A 26885-nucleotide genomic window follows, 5' to 3' on the forward strand; every position below is an offset into this window, starting at 1 on the left:
CATTTTAAAAAGTCCTTAGTAAAGCTTTAAAAAGAAAGAAGGGGAAAATGAGTACCTTATTTGCAGAAATAAAATTTATAAATGTGAGAAGTTTGTTTAGATATAATTCTAGAGAAAATGCTGAGTTTTCTTAACTTAAAGGATATTCAGGAAATCTTTTTGTTGGCATCATTTTACAGATTGAATGATGCAAAATATGGATGTCAGTGAACAAGATTCAATCCAGCAAAGCAAATTCAATAAACATTTATTAAGTATCATGTGGGGCACTGGTAAATGAAATACTGAGATGTTTTATTCATTCAAAAATAGAAACTTTAAATCAATCTTGATGAAAATAATCAATCCAAGTTTCCCTTGTTTCCCGTAGAGCAAGACCAATAAGCCGAGCCCTTGACTTGGGTGCTGACATTGTTTTGACTGGCCGATGTGTGGACAGTGCTCTTGTCCTGGGACCACTTATTCATTCTGTAAGTTTGTTTGCTCTTAGGAAATGAGTTAAAATACAGTGATGATGTTAAATTGATCATCATCATCAGCAAGAGATAAGTCTTTGAAATAGGATAAAACCTATCTTAATTTTTTAAATGTCTGTTAAATTTCTTAAAATATTTAAAGCAGAAATCTATAGTGAATAAACCAGAATAAATAGGATAAGGTGAACTTTTTAAAGTATGTAAGTAAAAAATGAGGAAGGAAGTGATTTTCAATCCCATTCACTTACTTAGCAGTATGGCCACAGGCAAGTTACTTACCCTCTGGCTGCCTCAGTTTCCTCAGCATTTCCACCCAGGGTTGTTGTGAGGATCAAATGAGATAACATATGTAAAATGCTTTGTAAAGCTGAAAGCACTATATAAATGCTAGTTACTGTTAATTGTTAATAATAATAACTTGTCAAATACATATGATTTATTGAGTGCATTTTTAATAACAGCCCATTGGTAGTGGGTAGTGCAAGTATTATTATTCTCATCTTACTTATGAGAAAATAGTGTTTCAGGGAATATGAGTGACTTGCCCACCACCATCATGGTAATTATGTTGAAGTGGGACTGAAACCAAGAGCTTCTCACTCTTAAGTGTCTGGTGTTTCAGTGAACCTTGTTGGCTTTTTATAGTAGCCTGGGGTCCTTGACAGATTTCAGGGGGTCCATGAACTTGGATGAGGAAAAGTTTCATCTTTATTTCGATATAATTTATTTCCTTTATGATCCATTTAAAATACATCATATACATTTAAAATACATCATATACATTTATATATCATATACATATACATTTAAAAACATTCTGAAAAAGGATCCATAAGCTTCACTAGACTACCAAAGGGATCCACAACACACATAAGAACTGCTCATTTATCCTCAAACAGATCTCACAGGAATTTTGGGAAAATAACGTACTTAAAGGATCTGTGATTTTAGTGGTGTATGTATGTACCCATTTCACTGACACAGAGGATAGGCCCCTTTATTCCATCATAGACTATCTTCAAGAATTACTGTGACTAAAAACACATATTATCTTGTATCCAAGCTTGCCATTACCTTCTGAATACAGATAGACGGGTCCTCAGAAGAGCGACCCACCATCCATCACTAGGCCCACACTTAAAGTCTTTCTAACTTGGTGGGACCTACCAGGGCTTGCGTTCCTCTGGCATAACCTCTGAGAAGCCATAGCCATGGCCATTCCCACAGTGAAAAACTGGATGAGACTTTAGGGGAAGAGAAAGCAAATGGGAATATTTACAGATAAATTACTTTTAAATCCATAGCATTAGAACTATTCAGAAACACAAAGTATTGTTATTCTTACCTGTTCCAGTAAAGTTTTTAAATAATCTCATCTCAGAGAAATAGTTAATTCCCAGAATGGCCCCATAATTGCTAGGGTATTTGAGCCTCTAGGAGGTCTCAATAGCTGCACGTGGGCAGTAGCTGAGGACCCTACAAATAAAGCTTTGATTAGGGTTTAATACAGTAGTGTGAACCTGGATGGTCATGCTAACTATCAGATAGCTTTTTCCTCTTGGTATCTACAGTAAGTGACCAGTTAGTAATCTGCCTCACTGCCTCACAGATTCCAGCTCCAAGTAAATTATACTAGGAAGAGGGATCCCAAAGGGACACTTATGGTCCACTTTTTTCCTAGTTTTCTAGGCAACTTCTTTGAGGTCCCCCTCATGAAATCAATATGTTGTTGATTTCAGTTGTCCCTGTTTCAACTGCTGTACGGGCTGGTGTTAAATTAGCATTCCTTTGGAGGCCAAAAAGTCATGGGATCATAAATTTGGAGCTGCTAAGGACGTTTAAGGTCATCTAGTCCTACCTCTTCATTTTATAGAGGAGGAAATAGAGGCTAAAAATAGTTAAGTGACTTGCAAGAGATTACCCAGGGCGCAAGTAACAGAATCTGCCTCCGTAACCAATGCCTTTGGCATTGTGCACTCTAACTTTGACTATACTAACACTCCCTGGCTGTAGTCTCTCCTGTCTCTTCCAAAGGAATGGAGGTACTTTTCATCAGCTGTTCCTGGGGCCGGGATTGGTCATTATAATTAATCAAAAATTGGCTGCCTTCCAGTGTTGTTTTAATTTGCATTGTTACATTATCAATTTACAACAGACATTGGGTATGTTGTTCTCCTGATCCTGCTTACCTCCCTCTGCCTCAGTTCATACAGTTCACCTTTATTTTAATCATTTACAATTCTTTGATTTCAATATAATCTACACGCTTAAGGAAAGAATTTTAAAATCTGAGGTCATTTCTTTCACAAACTATGGCTACAGTTGTGTTTTTAAGCAGACCTGTTATGTGAACATTTGGATTTACACAAGCAAATTTTAGGAGGAAAATAAAGTATTAAAACAGTAAGCTCTTAGTGTATGTTAAATGTGATCCTATTTATATGCAGTTTTTCCATAGTACATACCTGTTATTTATAGAAAAGTGTACTTTCTATGGCTAACTTGAATGAAACTATTACAACAAAATGCATTTTTGAAATTATCTCTGCCATTTGCTAAATATTAGTGACTTGAATAAAAAAGTTATAAGGCTCTTTTATTTTTAAATAACATTTTTGCATGAAGTCATTTTTAAATATATATGAGGAAAACCAGTGAGTTAACCTTTTCTCCATTTTTGTATAGACTTTTCCCACATTTGAGGTTGACCACAGGGTGGCGCTAACCATTTTTGATTCATTAGTGAAATGTTCATGAGTTTTCCCTCTGCTGATCTGCTTTCTGTGAGTTCATATTTTAAATGTTTCATTTGAGCTTGACATTTCTCAAGTTAGTCAGATTTCAAAAGGAAAACTCATGATAGGATGTAAGGGTTTTTTTTTTTATAATTTAAACATTTTGTATCCCTTTTTTTTTTAAATAAGCACATGACCTGGTAGGTATGGATTATTTTCTTGATACTAAAAAAGCTTTAAAGTGTGTATGAATGCATGTATTCGCATATATGCAGTTTTAAAATTTACAAAACTAAATTTCTTTTTTGTATAACTTTATAGTTTCTAGCTGACATGTCTGCTCTTTAAAAACCTGTTTTTTAATTGTTAATGTCTAGCTAAGAGCACTTGCTTTTTTAAAAAAGAAAAAAAAGAACACTTGCTTTTTTAAAAAAAAAACCTTTTAAACAATTTCCTACTAATGTTGAACATTTAAAATAGTTTCCCCTTCTTAATTACAATAACATTATTAATAATAGCTAATGTGTACATAGTGCTTTAAGGTTTGCAGAGCACTTTACATATATTATATTTTACATATATTATTTCATTTGATCCTCACAACAACCCTGGTGATGTTATTCCCATTTTACAGATGATGAAAGCTAAGAGACAGAGGTTAAATGACTTATCCAGGGTCACAGAGCTAGTATGTCTGAGACAGGATTTGAATTTAAGTCTTCTTGAAGTCAAATCCAGGGATTTATCTATGTTAAAAAAATTTAAATAAAAAATGCTTATTCTCGCCAATATATATTAAGCTCCTTCAGGGCAAAAATTATTTTTCATTTTTGTTTTTTTTTATCCCCAGGGTCTCAGACTTGTAGGTGATTAATAAATGCTTACTAGATTGAATTGGATTGTATATTATTTTAGTTTTAATTCAATTAATAAAAAAAACTATTAGCATACACTACTACATACCTAGTATAGAACTCTTACCCTTTGATGCCTCTGCATGGTATGGAAGTGTTCTTGGCTTCTTGAAGGCTCTGGTAGTGAAGCCTAAATTGTGGCAGGTTCTACCATGCCAGAGAGGCGTCAGTCATGGGCCCAGTGGTGGTCTGATGTCCTAGGCCCTGTCCCAAGTTATTGGAGAGGTTCATCAGCAAGATGGCTGCAGGGTGATGGATCTTTCAGCTACAGTTGTTCTCTAGGACACTAGTGTCTTAAGGAGGTTCCAATCACCGTAGGCGGGAGTAGAACCTACCACAAAGAGGTAATGATATAAACACTGATGTATCCTAATTGATCAGATAGTATTTGTTAGTCATATGCCTCCGTTCGCTGTTTTTAAAAGTCATGACTTTAAGATCACAAAAAATTCATACCTTAGGATTGCCATTTTTATTTTATATATTTTGTTCCTGTCACATCAAGCAGTGACCCGTTTTCTAGTAGATTATTTGATCTTAAGAGATGATTTTTTTTCAATTAAAATTCAATATTTATTAAGTATTTGCTTTTTGCAAAGCCCTATCCAAGGTTATAGAGACACAAAAAACAAAAATGATACAACTGCTGCCCTCAGAGAGTTTGTGTTCTTTTGTAGAGATACACTCTGTACGAAGATTAAGTCAATGTAGGGTAATTTGATTTGGAACAATTATTGGTAATTCGGGAGAAGAGGGCTAAAGGATGGTTCTTGGAAAAGGTGAAGTGTAATATTTCAAAGGTCATTTGATATTGCTAACTTGCATGAATTATCCAAAGGATGGTTGGCTTGTCCTAGTACCAGTAGTTTTTGGTCATTGTATTTATATGAGTGTTTATGAAAAGCTTTGATTTTGGTCACTTCAGAAATCTTTAATTTTATTTTCATTTGTGTAGATTAGTTATTTTAATTTCATAGTAATAACATATATAGGTAGTGATTCAGTTTACAAAAAGGCTTGATATAATTGAAAATAGTTTTATGTTTTTACTTTTAATTTTTTTCCCTTATAGTTTGGCTGGAATAGAAATGACTTTGACTTACTAGCAGCTGGAAGGTAAATCTTTTCATTTAACTAACTATTTTCCTTGTTTTTTATCACAAAAACAATAGTTTGGTGAAACTGTTTTCAAATGTAAAATATTTGGTAGACTATGCTGATTTTTTTTATTAAAGACACTTCAAAATGAAATTTGCAGCGAAGTATTTTGAATAATTCACCTTTTCTTTAAATCTGAGAAAATTAATTAGCCAAATATTGCATAGTGGAAATGAGAAAGCCTGAAGTAGTGGAAAAACTAATGGACTTGGTAATCAAGAGACCTGGTCAAGTGCTGTTAACTCTGCCACTGGGTGACCTTTAGTGATTAAACTCTCCTGGTCTCCTTTTCCCTTGTTTGTAAAATGAAGAAGTTAGCTTGCCTGAGATGACATTTTAGAGCCCCCTCTAAATTTCAAAGATTGTGAATCTATAAAGTGAAATCTTTTGTTGTCCATCCTAAGTTTGAAGAGGACCAGTAATGTCACGGGGTGATGTCTTGACTTGCATGGTAATTGGACTTACGTGAGGCAGAGTTGCACAAAGTCGTCAGCTTTGCTCTCTCTTCCAGAGTCATCAAAGTACAGTGGCAAGACAAAAGTCACAGTGATTGTACTGTGGTGTTGAATAGTGGGCTGGCCTGGGCACTAGAAAGATCTGGGTTCAAGTCTTGCCTTTGACATGTACTATCGATGTGATCATGGGCAAGTCACTTCTCAGTGTCCTAAGGCAACTTCTAAGGCAGAGAATTTCAGACAAATTGCTAATCTGCTTCAATGGAAGGAGTTTCAACATTGAATTCCCCACACAAGATAAAATCATAACTCCAAACCAAAAATAAAATAAAATAAAATAAAACAAAACAAAAACAAACATAAAACACCAATCTTAATCACAGTTTTTAGAAAAGTAGTATGTCTTCTCTGGTGTTACTCTGGATTTGTTAGAAATAATAAGCATTAATTATTAATTAATTTATAAAAGCATTGAGTCTACAGTATATCGGTAGAAATGACAAATACGGTTTGTCAAATTATAATGTCACTGTATCCAATATCTTGAATTCAGTTCAACAAAAAAAACATTCATTAAGCACCTATAATTGGAAAGGTGCTAGAAAATAATTATTTACATATGTATAACATTTAAATATTAACAAAAACCTTTATATTACTTCACTTAATCCTAATAATAACTCGGTGAAAGTAGGCCCCACAGATATTACCATTTCCATTTTATAGGTGAGAAAACTTAGGTTCAAGGACTTGCCCAAGGTCACACTGCTAGTAAATGGTAGAGATGAGGTTCAAACCTCCATTTCTCCTGACTCCCAGTCCAGTGGTCGTTCTACCATATTGGCCTTCCTTCAATTAATACAGTTGGTCTTCCTTCAATGAATGGTCAAACTTAAACATTAGCTGGCTTTCAAAAAGTGGACAATCTATGTAAGCTAACTAAAGCTACTTTTTTAGACATAGTACATTTTAATTTTTTTTTTAAATATAGTTTCATGTTGGTCCATTTTTATTTTAGTTGCATGTTGAGAAGTTTTGCTTATCATGGCTAATGACAGATTGTTTCTGTTTGTTTTGCAGTCTTGCAGGCCACCTCATTGAATGTGGTGCTCAGTGTACTGGGGGAATATACACCGATTGGCATATGGTGCCAGACTGGTAGGCCTCATTTAATATATGTATATGATGTTACAGCACAGAGGAGAAACTAGATTATATGACTCTGAAATATTCAGCTATTCAGCTATTCAACTGAAGTTATTTATTGCAGGCTTCTCTTAATCTCTTTCAGTATGACCTATGAGCAAATTTTACTTAGTAAATGATATGATTAATTTACTAAAATTAAGAGCTTAGTTATAGGAGAATTTTCTTAGTATCTTTGATCTTGTTTCTTATGAATGGTATACCTTTGTTTCCTCTGTCTTGACAATTAACTCCAGTTATTGTTTTTATTTACCATTAAGCTAGGTATTGTCTAACATCCAGAAGATAGAGCTTCTGTCTTTAAGAAATAATTACAAAAACTCTGAAGGCTCAGTCTTAATAAGACCAGATATAGGAATTTAATATAGAGCCAGTTCATCTCTGAGGCTTTATTTCTGAGAGGGGTTGAAAGATCCTGTTAGAGCAGGTGCCCTACCTTCAATATTGTTTTGTAACATGAACCCCAAGGAGATGGTTTTAAGAAGACTCCGATGTAGTAAGATGAGCTATTCACACTTAAATCCACAGTTTAGGTAAAGTTCAGACTCCTTGCTTTTGTCATTTGAGACCCTCAGCTACTCTGCCTATCTTTCAGTCTTCTCTCTCACTCTTCCTTACTCTTCCTCACTACAAATCCTCCATTCTAGAAGAGCTTTTTAATCTCTAATAATTCTTCTATTTGTTTTACTTTCATTTCTTCTGATGCAAAAGTTAAGTGACTTGCCCAGGACCACGCAACTAGTGAGTGTCTGAGACCAGATTTGAAATCAGGTCTTCTGTACTCCAGGTCCAAAGCTCTTATCTGCTGCACCACTTAGCTACCTCCAAACGTGTGGCCCAGCTCAACCCAGAGATGTTTTTCAATTTTATATCTTATAAGAAATCTAATCAAAAAATTGTAATTATTGTTAATCAAAAGTGATTCTCATCCCAATGTTACAATGATTTCTTTTTAAAACAATACATTAGGTTCCAGTGAGGACAGCATCTATATCTATAAGTCATTTTAAATCTTTTAGTTGTCTTCTAATAGCTTAAGAAAATTCTTAACAGATTAAATGTCAACTTTGTAAAAATAAAAATCTCTGCAACTATAGGCCCATATCTAGACAGGGTTAGATTGACATAGATCCTCTTCTTTTCTTGTACTTCCAATGAACATAACATAATATAACCTTCTGCAGCTAAATTAAGGAAAGAAAATCTATCCTCTACCTTCAGTGGCTTCCCTTTACCTATTGTAGAGAATAAACTACTTACTCTGGCATTTAAGAACATCAGCAGTCTGACTCCAGTCTATTTTTCCAATCTCAATCAATCAAGCATTTTATTAAATGTCTAAGTAATGCTGGTCACTGTGTTTACAAAGAAAGGGCAGCTAGGTGACACAGCGGATAGAGCACCTTGCCTGTATTAAGGAAGACTCATCTTCCATGAGTTCAAATCTGGCCGTAGGCATTTACTAGCTGTGTGACTGTTTGCCTCAGTTTCCTCATCTGTAAAATGAGCTAGAGAAGGAAATGGCAAACCATTCCAGTATCTTTGCCAAGAAAACCCCAAGCGGGGTCACGAAGAGTCTGACATGACTCAAGAACAACAAAACAGATATGAGAGCCATTTTCATAGAGCTGATAATGTGATCTTAGGAAGATGATAAGATTCCCAAGTGAGATAGTATAGAGGGAGAAAAGAAGGGAACTCAGGACAGATCTTTGGGGGATATCCATGATTAGTGGTAAAAGCAACCTTATCTCCTACTAGTCTCACTCACATGCTCTTTGTGCTCCCTGAAAAGGCGTATGCTGCTTTCTTTCTCCTGTTTTTGGCTTTCTCTCTCCTGTCTCTTAGCTCTTATTCACACTATGACAGAATCGCAGAATCTGAGATTGAGAAGAGAGCTCAGCAGTCAGTTAATCGAACCCATGCAGGAAAGAATCTCCGCTATAACATAACCAAAAATGGCTTTCAGCCTCTGCTTAAAAATCGCCGTGGACCGAGAATCCACCACCTCTCAAGGCAAGGCTTTGGCGCAGCTATAATTGTTAGGGAGCTTTTCCTGACATCTTGCCTAAATCTGTCTTTGAAACCTCTACCCATTTCTCCTGCTTCTGCTCTGTGGGTTTATACAGAACAAGCCTAATCTCTCCTCCAAATAATAGCCCTTCAGATAACATGAGTCTTCTTTTTTTAAGTCTTCAGATGCCCAATTCCAGCAACTGATTCTTCATATGTCATGAACTAAAGGCTTTTCACCATCCTCCTCTGTAAAATCTGGATTATCAACATCCTTCTTTAAACCATTGTGCCCAGCAATGAACACACTACTCCAGATGAAGTCAGATAAAGCCGAATGTGGTGGCATTACATGTTCTCTATTCCTGGGAGCCATACCCTTCCTAATGCTGCCCAAGAATACATTAGCTTCATTGACTGCTTGCTAATAACCTGTATCCCTGGGCTGAATCACTCAACCCATCTCTATTGCAGGCCCTCTATATAGGGCTCTGCCAAAGGTGCTACATCTGTGTTTCTGGTTTCCTGGTGAATATGATCTCCTTTCACTCAATTTTCTCCTAGGACTCACTTTCCCTGGCCTGTCTTTTGCAGTCACACTTTTTTTTTCTTGTATTAACTTGGTGACATGTTGCGCTCCCCTGCGCCATTAGATTGTAAATTGTTTGAGACTAGGTCTGTGTTATATCTGCCAGATTCTCCAGCTCCTGACACTTTGCTTTGCAAATGATAGGCCAAGAGTCAAGAGCATTTATTAAGTGTTTACTAAGTGGGAGATATTGTACTAAGTATTGGGGATACAAAGAGAGGCCAAAACAGCCTCTGAACTCAAGGAGCTCACATTCTAATGGGGGAAATAACAGATGTATACAGTTTAAATTGAAGGGAATCTCAGAGAGAAGGTGCAAGGTCAGGCAAGGTGGGTAAAGAAAGGCCTCTTATAGAAGGTGAGGTTGGAGCTGAGTCTTGAAGAGGGGAGTGAGGAGGCAGAACATTCCAGGGATGGGGGACGGCCAGTGATAAGGTACGGTCAGGAGATGGTGTATGGCATGTTAGGAATAGCCAGACGGCCAAAGTTGTGAGATCTTGGAGTATGCAAATGGGAGTAAACTGTAAGAAGATTGTTAGCAAGATAAATGTTTTAATTGCATAAGATTAAATTGAAACATTAAGCTGGAGGGCCAGTAGATCTATTATTGCAAAACTGGTTAAAAAAATTTTGTATATGCAATTAGCAAATTATTGGTTAATATCACTATAGCAACCAAGGATTTGTTTTGGAGGTTTTGGGGTTTTTTTTTGGCTTAGTTTTTTTCAGGCAATTGGGGGTAAGTGACTTGCCCAGGGTCACACAGCTAGTAAATGTCAAGTGTCTGGTCTGAGATGGAATTTGAACTTAGATCCTCCTGACTCCAGGTGCTCTATTCACTGCACCACCTAGCTGTGCCCCCTCCCCCCAAGGATTTATTTTTAAAGCAAAATAAGCTCCAGAACTCAACATTTATATAATATGATTAGTAATCAGTGAATTATTCCTTATACAACACAAAGCAGCCAGCAGTGATGCTCTTAGGCTAATTTTAGAATGTATCTTTAGACAAACGCACCTGAGTGGATTCATTTGAGGCTCACCTCCCTCTAAAGATCTCTCTCTATCTCTCCCCCTTGCTTTGCATTACTCCTGTACAAATATAAAACAGTCCCCCAAATTCTGAGTCTACATACAGATTAAGGGAGGGAAGGGTGTTTAGAGGAGAGGAGAGGAAGCAGCGTGAGTGTCACTGGAGTTTGAAAAGGGCAGTGGAAACCAGTCTCTCTCAGGCCTGGTCTTCCATCTTCATGACTCTCTTCTGATTCTCTGTGAGGGTTGCAAGCATCTGCCTTGTCATCCCTGATTTTAAATACCTAATTCCAGGCCAGGATTTCCCTTCACTTTCACTTTAGGAAGAACTTGATCCCTTCACGTCCAACCCTCTTCCCTTCCCAGTGGAATTCTGTGGAGGTACATTTCAAATAACCATCAACCCCAACCTTTGGGATTTGGTTTTTCTCCTTGGGTCCCAAGAGCATCCTACTTTCAGTGTTTCAGGGTGCTGAGTAAGTAGCAATATAATCAAACATGGCAAAACATAAAATGTGAAAATGGCTTAGAATGAGCTGGAATTGGACTAGACATGTGACTTTATTGGTGTAGGGAACTCCTTTTGCCAATGAAGGTTGACCCCTCCTCTTCAAGTGTAGCCTTAGGGAATTGCCCAAAACATAAGTCACTTGCCAGGGTCACACTGTCAGTATGTGTCAGACTAGAGCAGGACTTGAACCCAGGTCTTCCAGACTCTGTGGCTAGCTGTCCATCTTCTACTTTGGGCTGCCACTCTTACAGTGTGTAATAATGATTTACTACTATACAGTGTCTTCCACTGAAGCCCATCTCCAATGCCTAATGATCTCTGAGAGAGACCTTGGGTTCTCAGACGTTACAGGAGCACAGCACAAGCTCTTGAGAATCTTCCCAAGCTGAAAAAACTTCTGCTCTGAACCTAGTGATGATTGTCATCTGGAGACCATTTTGGAGAGGGTCATCACCAGAAATTTGGCCACAGATGCTCATGAATACTATTTAATAAGGTTTAGAGGAGTTGGGGTCTGTCTTGGTGGAGGGAGCATTCACACTAATGAAATCACAGGTCTCAAAAGTGTGAGTATTGATCTTTATTTATTGTATGATAATAATTGTTATTATTATTATTATAACAGTAATAATATACATGTATATAGTATTTTAGGTTTGCAAAGCATTTTGGATACATGCTCAAAACAAACTTATAAGAGATTGTTTCTCTAAGTATCGTTATCCTCACTTTATGATGAGTAAACTGAAGTATAGAGAAGTTAAATGATTTGTTCACAGTCAACACAGCCAAGGTGCCCATGGTAGGATCTGAATCCAAAGTCTTTCTGGTCCCAACTATAAAATTTTATCCACTATGCCACCCTGACATTTTATTTTACATAAAAATGTTCTCTTTCTTCTGCTTTTCTCTCTAGATGTTCGAATTATAAAAGGTTTTCTTTGTTTACTCCTTAGGCACAACATAGGATTTCCCATAGTGGAATGTTCTCCTGATGGACAATTTGTTCTCTCCAAGCCGCCCGCCACAGGAGGCCTTGTCTCTTTTGGTACTGTGGCTGAACAATTGGTGTATGAAATAGGAAATCCTCAAGTCTACCTCTTGCCAGATGTGACTTGTGACTTTTCTCAAGTCACTATTACTGAAATTCCAGGTCAGTGATCATAATGGCTAAAAGAGAGAAATATGGAAATATGTTTTGGTGAAGTTTGGTGTGGAGTTGGGGGAGATAGATATAGAAATAGTCTGATGGATATTTCCACTAGAATATGTATATTCAGATAAAATTTTAGTTATTTATCAAATTGAAGTCCATTTTCTCCAAGCACAATTTCAAAACTTGACAACTTTGGTCGCAGATAATTATTGTATAAGTCAGAGAGTTGTTAGGAGGGAATAAATGAAGTTCCTCAGGTCTTGAGAAGGAACTTAGTCAAACATCTGCAGACTCATAAAATCTGAGACTCAGAAAGGATCTCAGCAAGCCACCTAGTCCCACGCATGCCCAAAAGGAATCCTCACTCTTCCATTTCAATCCCCACTACCACAACGGGTCATTCAGCTTCTGCTTACAGAACTCCAGGAGAGGGAATTCTCCTGCTCTTGAGGTGACCCAATTCATTTTGGGACAACTTTAATTACTAAAAATTATTACTGACATCAAGACTAAGTTGGCCACTTTGTAATCTTTGCCCATTGATCTCTGTTCTGTCCTTTGGAATGAATAAAAAGACAGAACCTGAATGAGTTAATAGCTGGAAATATTATGGAATTATTGGCAGGTGTGATCATATTTTACGTTTAATTAGTGACTTGGGAAAAAAAGAAAAACTACAAATCAATGATACATGTTACTACTTACTGTGGAGTTATTAGGAGATATTTAAAAATAAATTAGTAATTTATAACCATTGGCAAGATAAACAATATTGACATGAAAGTAAAATTCTGTTGAATTCAAAGACAGAAGTATAGACTGATATAATTCTTTGGTGAAAATGGTTGATAGAAGCTTACAAAAAAATGGAGGAACTACTCATCTGACAGAAGAACCTTCGATTAGGTTCAAAAAACATGTATTAAGTGCCTATTACTTGCAAGTCACTGTGCTAATAAAGGTTGTAATTAAAATCTTCTTATAAAGAGGCATTTTGAAAATCTTTCCTAAGTACCAATAATAATAACTAGCATTTATATAACATTTTAAAGTTTGCAAAACATGTTACATACATCATCTCACTGGAGCATTTTGCCAACCCTGTGACTTAGGTATTACAGCTACTGTCATCCTCACTTTACAGGTGGGAAAATTGAAGCTTCAGTGACGGTCACCCAAGTATTAAGTGCCCAAGTTGGGATTTGAACCTAGGTCCACAGATATTCAAGTCTAGCACCAATATATGACTCTAGGCTGCTGCACTAAGGGGCATGTGTATTTTATAATAGTGATAACTGATATTTCTTTTTTTTTTTAATGTATTCAGAATTAAGTGACTTGCCCAAGGTCACATAGCTAGTAAATGTTTGAGGCTGGATTTGAACTTAGGTTCTTCTGAGCCTAAGGCCAGTGCTTTATCCATTGTGCTACCTGGTTGCCCCATAACTTAATATTTCTTTAGCACGTTAGTTTACAAAATGCTTCATAGGCATCCATCATGTTTGAGTCTCACAACATCCCTATGAGGTAACTAACATAAAAATTATTGTCTCCATTCTGCAAATGAGAATATTAGGGCTAAGAAAGGTTAAGTAGCACATACAGAGCCAACTGGCTTTAGGCATCTGAGCCAGCATTCAGACCTAGGCATTCGTATGGCCAAGTTATCACTTCTTTCACCGTATAGCTTGCTGCGTCTTAAAGAACATGTTTTCATTCTATGAACATGAAAAATTTTGTTCAGAATCAACTGTTTTCACCAAGGGATGTTCTGTACCTTGAAAATGGTGAGTGGGACTGTTTGGGCAAAACTGTGGTGGTGCCAGCCTGAAATAAAATATTTATTTTGGCTTCAATGATTGAAAACATTTAACTCATTTTCCCTATTTGACTTAACTTTGTCAATTCAATATTTTTGTTGCCAACTAAATTTAACTTTCCTTACTACCTTATTTTGGGCACAGCCCTGCTTCCTTGTGCACAAAACAAGCTGAGAGTTAAAAATAGCATTCTTGATTTTGAATTTAGGTTTTGGCTTCTTTTAGTTAAATTTCACGGAAAATAATCTATCGTTATTAAATTAGTAGTTGTCTCCCAGGCTTTTTCCTCATTTTGTCTGTTAATCATTGTTTTATCATTTTGTTAAAAAAAAATGTCATTTAAGCCCAGTAATAAGATTATGTGAAAAAAATACAACATTCTCTGTACTCTTCCAAACCACACCAAATTAGAAGTCTTGCTTACGAAGGACTTGATCATTTATATTATTGCTGTTAAGCATAGCGTAAGACAGTTTAAAATAATTGATAAAAATTCTTTAATTAATAAACTTTTTAAAATGCAATCATCAAAAAGACAACATAAAATAGCCTTAATAAGTCTCTCTCTCTCTCTCTCTCTCTCTCTCTCTCTCTCTCTCTCTCTCTCTCTCTCCCCCCCTCCCCCTTCTCCCCCCACCCCACCTCTTTTTTAGGAAATAACCTCTCAATGAACTTTTGGCTCATAAATGACCTGATATGACATAATTGAACTTACAACGAACTTTCACATGTACTTTCAATTATCCTTGAGAAATATAACAGATGGAAAATAGACAGATTTCTCAAATATTTTTAGTTGCAAGCACTTTGGCATGTCCAACAGAGACAACAGGGCAGGCTATCTCTTGCCATTGTTTATATTACTGATTTTATTGTACTCCCGGCTGTTCGGATGTAATTCAAATCTGAACTAAGAGGTGCTGCTTTGCTTCAGTTTGATGGACATCTTGATTTAAAATATATAGAATGTTTCTGTATTTACATACATATATGAACATATGTACACCTTGACATGTAAACATACAAATCTGTAGATCTTTTCCACATAAGCTGCTAATGTACATAGATATGAAGATTGGTACATATATGTTTATGTATTTTAAATGCTTAATATATGTAAAATCTTCACTGAAGTCCTACCCTGATGCCTTTATGATGATTTGGAAGTGACCCCGGGTTTTCAAAGATTGTTAGAGGAATGCAAGCTCAGAAAAGTCCTACCAGGCTAGAAAGGTTTTGCCTATGCACCCAGTCACAAACTGAATTTGTGTCATAGGCTGACCAGCCTAGCTAAATTTGGAAAGACTCATTGCCTGGTTGGCTACAGGGTGGCAAATTTTTTGGCCACATCAACTTAAGAAAATTGTCTTCTAAGGCACAGAGTGTTTGCAATCTCTGTTGGTAAAGGGGTTACCTACTCTAAGGAAATGACAGTGCCTTGAAGTTTTGAAGTGAGAGAAATGAGGGAAAGTAGAGGGGTGAAAGGGAGAAAGAGAGAGAATGTAAATTGGAGCTTAAAGTCAAAAGTTAAGACCATTAGTAGTATTGCAATTGTGTAACCTCGACACTGAAATTGTTTGGGGCAGCCTTTACTCCTTCTTGGGGAATCTAATAGGAAATGACCCTGACATTTCTCAATGGAACTTTTCAACCAGAACTTTTTAAAGTGTTCTCATCAATGCTCTTGATGTAACCTTTAGATCAGATTTAATCTTTAGATTAAACTACTTAGAATCAGAAAGACATTGCTTCTGTGACTATTATTTTGAGAATGATGGAAATGATTTATTAATGATTATTCTATATAGCACCCAGTAAGCCAGGGTGAACTATTATTTTAATCGAATAGGAAACAATAAGAGTGAACTGAAACTTTTTTTTCTCTTTAGAAAAATAGCTATGCAAGGTGTGGCTATTATATGACCCAGAGTACAATAGAGTGCCACTTATTTATCTAAGATCAAATATTTTTATGCTATTTGACATCACCCTCTATGGTATTTTAGGTATTATTTAACACAAAGAGAGATTGATTAATAATGCCTGGCTTACATAAAAATACAGCTTAGTCTTGATTAGTGTGACTATTGAATCCCATGAAGTAGTTGCATGTATTCAAATTTGCACTAGTTGGAGTTATAATTGTGCAAAATATGGTTGTTGGTTCTAATCAATGAAGATAAGTATGCAAATATGACTAATGTGACCACTTCACAGTATTCATTATTCATAATAGTTGGGACCTAGCTGTAATGGAGACTACTCACTAAAAGATGTTTAAAGTTCTTAACTCTGTTTCAATTCACTGTAGGAAGGACCAAAGATTGGTCCAAACCTGTGTATGCTGGAGACAGCTCATACTGGCTCCCAAGAGCCAAATGCTAAATTTTCAGTGTGATCATTTACAGCTTGGAAAATGGCAAATGCTACAAATCAGGCCTTGATTTATTGTTTGGTTGATCATCAAGACTTGAGAAAGTGATGGAGAAAATGTGAATAATATAAATTAAACTTCAAAGTATGTTGGATGTACTTTTTTTCCCCCAGAGAGCCAGTTGGTAAACATTTACCAGCACACCCTTAGGTCATTGCAAGGATATGACTGTACCCAAAAATGAAAGCTCCTGTCTAGACCTCACTGATAATGTCTGAGCCTCTAATGTAAATGCTTATAGAAGAGTAAAAAAAAAAAAAAATCAGTTATATGAACATACTAATGACATTTATTCTTATTTTTAGTATGGGCTTATTTTAACAATGGCCTCTAAAAAGAATGCATACTTCTTTGTTTAAAAGAGTTTCTGTGTAAAATAAATGCTGGGTTTTTCTTTTCAATATCTAGGTATTGAAGGTGGGGCTGTGCAAATCCATGGAGCGAAGGGATCAGCTCCTTCTGCATCTTATAAGGTTCCTTTCTTTTTACTTTTTTTTTATTTTGTCAGGAATTTAAATGATAATGCTCACACAGACCAATTCTCTTACAATGCAATGGAGATTATGTATTAGATTTGAGTAAATTAATTTTTTTAAGTTTGCAAAGGCCATTAGATAGATGTCTTTATATATTGGTAAAATTTGACTTGGAATACTTTGAGCCCAATGTTGTGTCACATTACCTATAGGTGAAGTTAGAAGACATTCCTGGTATAGGAAACAATTTAAAACAAGTGCATGTAAGTTGCGAAAGCCCATAGTGTGTTTTGGAAATTAGAGATAGTACAATTAGACTGCTCTGTAAAGGGGAATGGTGTAAGAGAAAACTGGTGATGTAGGCTGGGTCTTTGGATACAAATGGTTTCCATCCTCTGTTACCATTGCCTAATATACTACTCTAGAGAATGTCCTTCTGAGTGAAATTACCCTTTGCTGTTTTCTCCACAGTTGGGCATCATAATAGACTGAAACTGTTGGTGAATTACTCAGTTCTTTTGGCAATCCCCATAGCATACACATAGCCTTACTGAGTGCAGGGTTTCTTTTTCTTACTTTTTTTTTTTTTTGGTTTGGCAAGGACTGGGGGTGTGGAAATGAACAGTTTGTTTATTTTAGCCTACACAACCATGTTTCCATGATTCAAGAATGAAGCAAGAATCCAAGAGAAGGCAATTATGGTGGGTTGAGAAATAGTGGTACAGAGAATATCCAATTTTTTATATTGAAAATGATGTTTAATTTTTAAAGTTGATAAAAAGAATGCAAAAACCCCCATAAGGTTTAATAATAAGCATTGTTTTATAATACTATGTAATACATGGGTTTTCTTATTTTAATTCCATTTGTGAATATAACCAGAGGTAGAAAAAGTAATGGCTCCATCAAATAATAACTTAAGAATGATAATAAAAATGAAAGAAACAATGTTGAACATAAAAGGTTGATCATATTCTTTCTCATGTAGAAACTAACAAGGAGAGGGAACAGACATAGAGACTTTTAAAAAATTGACTTGGACAACTTTGATGTGTAACGATTATGTATGTCTATGCATTTCCCAATATGAAACCATCATTGCAAAAATACATTTCGAGGGCCCAAATGTCCTAGGTAGTGCACAAATCACCATTTAAATGGGCATATCTCTAATTCATTATAAATAAGGCAGGGGCTATTTTTCATTTTATATTTGCGTCCCCCGTGCCTAGCACAGTGCCTGGTAGTAAATGTTTAATAAATGCTTACTGAATTAAATTGAATTGTTGTCATCTAACATTCATCAGCTTGAATATATACTAAGGATACAATGGAAAACCATTTCATTGATTTCATTTCAATGAAAGGTATCCTTCTTCTAGAGAAATTGGAACTAACTGCTCTTCAGTACCTTTATAATAAACACCAAAGAATTTCAATATCTTCCAAGGGATATTGTGACTTTGTTCAGTGTGATTGTCTTAGAGTAAAGATTTTGCTATCATTATAGAGCAGAGTTAAGTTTAATATTTGCAACCTGGAACCTCAGCTCTAATATTGCTTTCTACGATTTAGTTTAAGTGATAGATGTTCATGTGTGTCTTGGTCTGTGAAATATTTTTTTTACACTCAGCAATAACACCCCTATAGTGGTCATAGTGTGTGTATCTGAAAGGCCCTTTCCAACCAGCATATGCAATACATGAATTAATCAATGTATATTAAGGTTTTTGTAAAGTAATGAGATTATTTACAAAGTGGTAGACATAATTGGACCAAGTAAAGAGGAAAGCTTGATTTTCTTAGATCTTTAAAAGCAATGAACATATAAAACCTTTACTAAGTTAAAAAACAAGAGTTCAGCAGTAAAGTTAATCAGACTTAGTGTTCACTTTTTTTAATTGATGGAAACATTCTATAAATTTTTGGTTTTATTCTTTTGTTTTTGCTGTTAGCTAAATGGGATTTTAAAAATTAATGCTTAACTGTTAATTAACTTTTAATGTAGCCTTTGTCTGTATCATCTTCTAGCTAATCTCTAAAAGCCTTTGAAGCTCTGCAGTTTTATGTGCCTAATTTTTGTTTTGCAGATGAGTAGACCCTTTTCCAAATAGATCAGTTCCATGTGTGGGGCTTAGCTCTTCTTTACATGGCTATTTTCAGAATCTGGTACATTGGCCCTTAAGGCTTATGGTCTTCCAGATACTTTATCCCCCCAACGCCACTATTTTCCAGCTTTGAGACCCGCTGTTTGTTTAGGAGAAAACATTTCTTTTTTTATTAGAATAAACCAAAGATGCTTTTGTACTACAATTCTGTGATATTTTATTATTAGCTACTTATTATTATTATTGCCATTAGATATTTATTATTAAGTCCCTTGGCTTAATCTTATAACATTTTGCCAATAGATAAGTGCTTCTTACCTGGATGGTTTCAGAGCAACTGCTGTGTGTCCAATAGGAGGGCCGAGAGCCACAGAAAAAGGAAGGCGGACAGCTGAAAGTATTTTGAGAAGGTTGGTGTCTGATGCAGAGGTATGCATTTTCTTTCTTTTTTGTTTGTTTAAAATTAATGATGATAGCTAGCATTTACATATCATCTATTTTTGTGCCAGGCACTGGGCTAAGTGCTTTAAAAATAACATCTCATTTGATCTTCTTGGCAACCCTGGGAGATAGGTGCTGTTATTATCTCCATATTACAGTTGAGGAAACTGAGGCAGAGGTTGAATTGTCCAAAGTCACACAGCTAGTATTTCTGCATTATCTGAAAGCAAGTATCTGAGGTCAGAGCTGAACAGAGGGCTTCCTGACTTCAGGCCCAAGTCTCTATCACCTGGACCACCTAGCTGCCTGATCACTTCTGACTCTAAAACTCTGGCATGAAGGAACATGGCATCCCTATAAAATTTTGAGACATGAGTCTTTTTACTACTACTTTTACTTCAGCCAATTGGGAGATCAAACCACCTGACTTAATGGTGATCATTTAAATTTAATGTAGCAGAAGCCTTTATGTTGAATGAGCCCAATAGAGAAGACAAACCTATGTTTCGTCTCATAGTCCAAGAGTTCACATTCTTCGAGACAAAATATGGGTGCACGGTTGTACACAATTCTAGGAGCAGCCAAAGAAATCCAAAAGGGTCATTTAGTTTATCTTGAAGTTTCAAAGCAGAGCTATATTTACACAAAAACCATTTTATTTCCCTCAAGAGTATTCAGAGATGGGCATTTCACAATCTCCTGTGGTAACACAGTCCATTCTCTCACATTTATAACCAAGGAGATCTTTCTCATATCAATGCTAATAAATCATCCATGCCATCTCCTTAACAGAATTCAAGGAGCCTGATTTGTATGCCATGGGATGTATGTTTAGAGAATGCTATGGAGTTATTCTGACTAGATCCTATCCTAGGCCCTCTTCTTGTCTTGTTCTACTCTCTTTCTTGGTGACTGCATCAGCTCCCATGAGTTTAGCTATGCAGATGACTCCTATGCCTAAGTATCTAGCCCTAGTCTCTTTTCTCAACGCCAGTCCTTTATCCCAATTGCCTCTTTCAATTGCATATTTCAAACGGGCTGTCTCAGAGACATGTTAAACAAAGCATATCTAAAAATGAACTTTTTGTGTTTCCTCTTCTCCTTGTCCAAGCTGACCTATTTGACCTATTCTGTCAAAGGCATCCCCATCCGTCCAGTCTTCCAGGTTGGCAACCTCACCATTATCCTCAACTTTTCAGTCTCACTCATCCCACGTATCTAATCAGTTGCCAAATCTTGCCATTACTACCTCCATGATATCTCTTTTACTTACACATTTGAGGTCCTCATCACCTCTCACCTTTGTTATTGCAATAACATCCTAATTCATCTTTCCTTATCTCTTCCTACTTTAGCATGTACTACAAAGTGATACTGAAGTGGTTTTCCTGAAACACAGTTCTGACCGTGTGACTGCCCTATTTAATCAACTCCAGTGGCTTCCTATGGCATCTGGGATAGATTTCCAACTCTTCTGGTTAGCTTTTAAAATCCTATACAGAGGGTGGCTAGGTGGCGCAGTAGATAGAGCACCAGTCCTGAAGTCAGGAGAACCTGAGTTCAAATCTGGCCTCAGACCAAACACTTGACACTTACTATCTGTGTGACCCTGAGCAAGTCACTTAACCCCAATTGCCTAAAAAAAAAAAAATCCTATACAGTCTGAGCCCAACCTGTCATTCCAACCTCATTGGGTATTAGTTCCTCTCTCACACTCTTTGATCCAGGCAAATTGTTCTTCGACATATGACACCCCACCTCTTGTCTCTCTGACTTTTCACTGGCCATTCCACACATGCCTGGAATGCTCTCTCTTCTTAACTCCCTTGCTTCATTTAAGATGCAGCTCAAGCACCATCTTCTGCAAGACGCCTTTTCTATCCCCCAACTGCTGGTGCCCTTGCTCCAAAACGTCCTTGTATTTAATGACTTCAATATGTTCATACTTATTAACTTTATACATGCTATGTATATTTTTATATGTACTTCTCTCCCCCACAGAATGTAAACTCTTTGAGAGCAGGGATTATTTGTATCTCCTGGGTGTAGCAAAGTGCCTGGCACATAGTAAACACTTAATAAATTTATCTATGGATTGATAGATTATCCTTAACTCCCCCACCCCCCAGCCTTATCTTCAATTTTCAAGGGGGCAGAAGGTTATCTGGTGGACATCTTTCAGCCAGAATACTTGATTTTACTATTTTTCTTGGTCCTGTTGCCACTCCAGTATCTTTGAGTGATGAAATAGTGTGAATCCAACCAGGAACCAGGGCCAGAGGCAGAAAGTTTATACTTTTGGGGGGCACCAGAAATAGCAAGAACCTATGGAAATTCATGGGATTAGGAGGGGTATGGACTTCCCAAGTATCTCCAAATGGGGCGGCATCTCTGACTCTGTCACTCACCGTGGTTACTGGCCTCATTAAGCACCACAAGCAAAGGGATGAGGATACTGCTCTGCAATAGTTTCTTTGGTATTTTTAAAATGAGAACTTTTTTTGTTTGGTAGAACTCGCCTTATGTTTGAAGAGCTGGGCTTGGAAGATTATAGTGCCGTTCACATTCAGATTTTAGGAGCTGAAGAAACATATGGGCCCCATGCAAAAGCTGGCCTAGGTGGGGTAAGTCGCTTCACATGCTTGGTAGCACTCAGATTATTCTCTGCATTATTCGATAAAGTACCCCCATTGATGGGGTCCTAGGTCCATTGATAGAACCAATAGCAATCATTCCTTGTTTCTGTTTAATTGACTAAAATGAATCAATTCCATGGATAAAAGTGTTGTGTATGTAGATTCACTTGACTGTTATAGTAGCCTTGAATTTGCAGCAATAGCTTTTGTAGCATTATTTTTTTGTAGCATGAATATCTTTGGTCTGTATTTCTGTTAAAAAGTGTGTTTTAATTTGAATATTGCCTACCTGCCTATGCCTTTTCTTTCCTTCTCAGCTTCTTATTGCATAAGATAATTGGGGCTGATTTTAGGCAGGCTCTTATATCTTACATATGTGATTTTCATTAAAATTGAAATGGGATAAAATTCTACCTGAAATATTGATGTTTTCCAAGTCTGTAGTGACTATGGTGATTGCTATTCTAAAGACGAGCAGACACTAAGACTTCATTCAGATCCCTGCCAGTTACGTGCACATTTCCAGTCATTAGAGGAAAGAGATCATAGAAGCTACATTTATCACCACAGTTAAGCTCTGTGCATAGTCCTTCTCATTCATTCAATAAACATTTATTAAACGCCTACTCATTTTTTCAGTTTGTCCAACTCTTTGTGACTTCTTTTGGGTTTTTCTTGGCTTATTGGAGTGGTTTGCCATTTCCTTCTCCAGTTCATTTTATAGATGACAAAACTAAGGCAAACAGGGTTAAGCGACTTGCCCAAGGTCACACAGCTAGTGTCTGAGGCCACATTTGAACTCAGGAAGATGAGTCTTGCTGGCTCCAGGCCCAGTGCTCTAGCCACTGTACAACCTAACTGCCCCTATGCCTTCCTCCAACTTTTTTTAAAATCCCATAGGCACAAATGTAGCCCTCAGGTTCTCCATCTGTCTCCTTTGCTCTCACTAGATGACAAGGCTGCCTCCTTTTCTGATCATATGTTTCATTGATGATATTCTTCATGCCATCTCTTGCATGAACATCATCCACTACAGCCTGCTGGCCCCCATCATACTTCTCTCCATTCTTCTGCTGGGTCACCAGTAGGCTTAGTTCTTCAGATATTCTAGTGTTCTATAATTTGCAGTCATTTAGCATTATCAGAAGAATATTGATGTTAATAAAAGATGAGTATATGTGTTGGGGAACAACTTACAATCCCACAAAGTGCTACACAAATACAATCCATCCTGTTCCTTTCTCTATGCTGCTGTTTAAGTTAAGCTGGATTGTATACATAAAACCCACAGTGCGTCTTGTGCCAGAAGAGAACACATTTTGAGTCTTGGCCCAATACATTTAGCATAATTGGCAGGATCTGCAGCAATGGTCTCTTGGCTTAGAAAAGACTTAGAGTACAAAGGGACCACACCCTGGCACCAGTACAGGCGATGGCGAGGTTAACAGCACGAGTAGCAGTACAGGCAGGCCCATGATAGTCCCTTGTATATTGTTTGAAATCTGGAACTTGTTGCCTGTACAAGTCCTGGAATTAACCCTGTAATTGCCTTCTCATCTAGAAGCAAAGGTCCCAAGGGTGGACAGGGCAGAAGAGGGACACTGGGCTAACACCTGCCTTCACGAACCTGGATGCCAATGGTGTGAGAGGTACTATGCTATGGGACTGACATTGCTTATCTTAGTTAGAGGTGCCAGCTTCCAGAACCTCACTGTCATTTCCATGACATCTAATTCATCGGGGGCAGTGAGGAGAAAGGGGTGAGAAGATGGATTGTGGTAGGCCAAGTGTAGAATTAAACCACTATGTAGTAGATGAAAGTAGAACAACTGTCGTGAGCCCTTGGGAGCTTCTCGTGGGCGGATGGCTTCTTTCATTCAAATGCCTATAGACTCCAGATAACAGTTCATTTGTTCAATAAGTGTACTTATTATAAAATCTCTCTAAGATCTTTTCCAATATATGCACACACATTTTAAAAAATCTTTTCCTATTCCCACTGTTATATTGAAGCCATTGAGTTTCAATGTATTTACCAACTTGTCTGGGACGTTCTCTTTCATTACCTTACAGTGTGCTTACTTGCATACATTTTGTATTCTTCTATTAGAATGTAAACTCCTTGAGGGTAGAGATGGTTTCATGAAGAGATGTGCTGGAAAAGTTTTAACAACTGGATCTCAAATATATGTATGTGTGTGTGTGTGTGTGCGTGTGTGTGTGTGTGTGTGTGTGCGCGTATGCATGGCATACTCTTAAGTTTAATCTGCATTATTAACATTTTCTTCATCGCTTTCTTAAGTCTAGAAATAAATAAAACAATAAATCATGTTTTGATTTGTAGCATTTGTCCATTTCCAAGGTGTAAAAACTCACATTGAAAATTTAACAATCAACTTTCACGAGCCCTACTAGCTGGTGCCAGCACATTCCTGGTTTCATTTTTGTTTTTATATGACCAGCATCTAGCACAGTGCCTGCTATACCTTAAGTGCTCAATAAATACTTGGTGAATTGAATTGGAACAGTGGTAGGATATCCAGATTAACTTTTATGTTTTCACATATTCTTCTGCTCTGCTATTATTTTTAAATTGCAGCTGGTAACATTCATAAACTTTATTTCTATATCTTTAATTGACTTAAAATTTTTTAAAATTTAAGCTTCAAAATTCACATAGGTCCATATATAGGAATTTTTTCTAGGTTATATTTATGAAAGTAGCCCTCTAATAATTAATTTCATTTCCTTTTTATCTTGAAGATTTCCATCAAGTTAGAAGTAAGAAATAAAAAATTGACAAGATGCCTAGAGGAATTCATTCATTTGTTCACCAGGTGCCTACCAAATGCCTTCCCTGTAGATGGGCTAGGTGCTTTGGAAAACACTAAGAAGATCAATATCAGAGGCTAATTTGAATATCAAGTGACTTTTTAAAACATAAAAAGCTTCTAATTAAAAATAAATGAATTGAACTCTTAAAAGTATGGAAATATAACTAATCAAGTTGTAGAAGAGAACAAAGAAATCATTTGTTAGACTTTGTTCCAATAGCTCTGTTCTCAACAGTGTCAGTACTAGGTTCCAGTGGTACAAATGGAAACCCATCTTCATGTTCTCATCCCATGCGGTTCTTTTCTGTTTTCTCATAAATCCTTCTTTTTCATCCTACTCTATTCAAATACAGATCATATCATTTCAGATTATTTCATCTATTTTGCACCTAGCTATGTTCTATTCTGTAGAAGGCTATATTTTAAAAATATTTCATTTTTAGAGCACTTTGATTTAAGAAGACCCAGACGTGTTACACATTTTGCTTATAAAGGGAACGAATCTAAAATTCCTTTCATTTGATTATAGTAACCAAAAGGTTAAGAGATTCTTGTGTGTTACTTTGTACACAAGGACTTTGGAAGGATCAGATGTAAACATAAGGTCTCTTTAGAACTGTATGGGAAATATTTGATGCTTGATAAAACCCAGAAACAGGAACCAGATGTAAATGTGTAAATATTTTATTTTACATAGAAATATGTGTTCTTTTAGTTTCCAGGCACTCTAATTGGTGTAATTTATACGACTGTAATTAGTGGGTATGTAATTTACATTGAGAGTATGTCTTGGAAACCAACTTAATGTAGTTTGTTGAGATGGAGCTTTAAAAAAAAAGTATGCTTCAAGGAAGGAGATAAATCATTTTGAGTTGGTTTTTAAGTGTTTCCATGTACCTTGTTTTGGTCTGGTTACTTAATTATCAAATCTTAGAGACAATGGGTGAGGTAAAATTGGTTATCATATTGGCTGCAGAGACAGCCAAAACAAAATATGAAAGGAAAGGTGAAAAGCAAGAGCCTTTAATTATCAACTTTATTCAAATTATTATGACTTACATTTGGGTAGGGTTTAATTCATCAGCAGATGTGGAAGGTGTATTTGGATAAATTACCTAAAATGGAATGTTTTAATTTTATTTTCAAAATAATAACCCTGTGGGATAGGGAAGACAAGTGACGTTATCCCTGTTTTACAGCCAGAGTGAGGTTTCAAGGTATAAAGGTGTGAATTCTATTGCAAGTGCTTAACTGTGTGGCCCTGGGCAAATCACTTAAATCTCTTTATGCCTTAGTTGCCTGATCTGTAAAATGGGAATAATCATAGCTATAGTACCTATCTTAAAGAATTGTGAGGATCAAATAAAACAATGTATATAAAATGATCTGTAAACTTCAAAGTATGATTGTAACTGTTAGCTGTCATTATTGTTAAGATATGGTTAATTTCTGTGGATTCAAAAGGTGTTATTTAGGAAATTGTTACCTTTGTTATATTAATCATACAATATAACAATCCTGCAAACTAGGGATCTATACTTAGTAGAGTATAGCAACAATTTTCTTTGAGTGGGATGCCGTGGTGATTGGAACTTTCTTGGATGACCTGCTCAGTAATTTCTGACATTTGTAAACAGGGCCCCCGAGAAGTTGTTCTCTGGCTTGCAGTACAACACAAACAGAAGAAGGCACTGGAAATCTTTTCAAGAGAAATTGCACCAGCTGGCACAGGAATGGGTAGATATCCACATTTTAACATCTCAAGTTCTTTGTCAATCTTAAAGGCTTCATAAATGTCAACTGCTATTATTTAGATATCATTGTCATCTTCAAAATGTTGATTAGGTAGCCTTCTGAACACATTGTAATATTAGTGTCTGGTAAAATAAAG

General features: G+C 36.4%; 1 protein-coding gene across 1 annotated transcript in view; it reads left to right on the forward strand.

Annotated features, from left to right (window-relative positions):
• The window catches only part of LOC114046495, a 140995-nt gene that overhangs the window by 32016 nt on the left and 82094 nt on the right, over window positions 1-26885 (forward strand). The window contains exons 6-13 of the mRNA XM_027866820.1: window positions 371-470; window positions 5198-5241; window positions 6819-6896; window positions 12046-12242; window positions 16908-16972; window positions 19387-19493; window positions 22037-22148; window positions 26632-26731. Coding sequence (XP_027722621.1) covers window positions 371-470; window positions 5198-5241; window positions 6819-6896; window positions 12046-12242; window positions 16908-16972; window positions 19387-19493; window positions 22037-22148; window positions 26632-26731 — 803 coding nt within the window. The remainder of the gene's footprint in view (window positions 1-370; window positions 471-5197; window positions 5242-6818; window positions 6897-12045; window positions 12243-16907; window positions 16973-19386; window positions 19494-22036; window positions 22149-26631; window positions 26732-26885) is intronic.

This window comes from Vombatus ursinus, unplaced genomic scaffold (genome assembly GCF_900497805.2).
Source record: "Vombatus ursinus unplaced genomic scaffold, bare-nosed wombat genome assembly UNPS02014784.1, whole genome shotgun sequence".
Lineage (NCBI taxonomy): Eukaryota > Metazoa > Chordata > Mammalia > Diprotodontia > Vombatidae > Vombatus > Vombatus ursinus.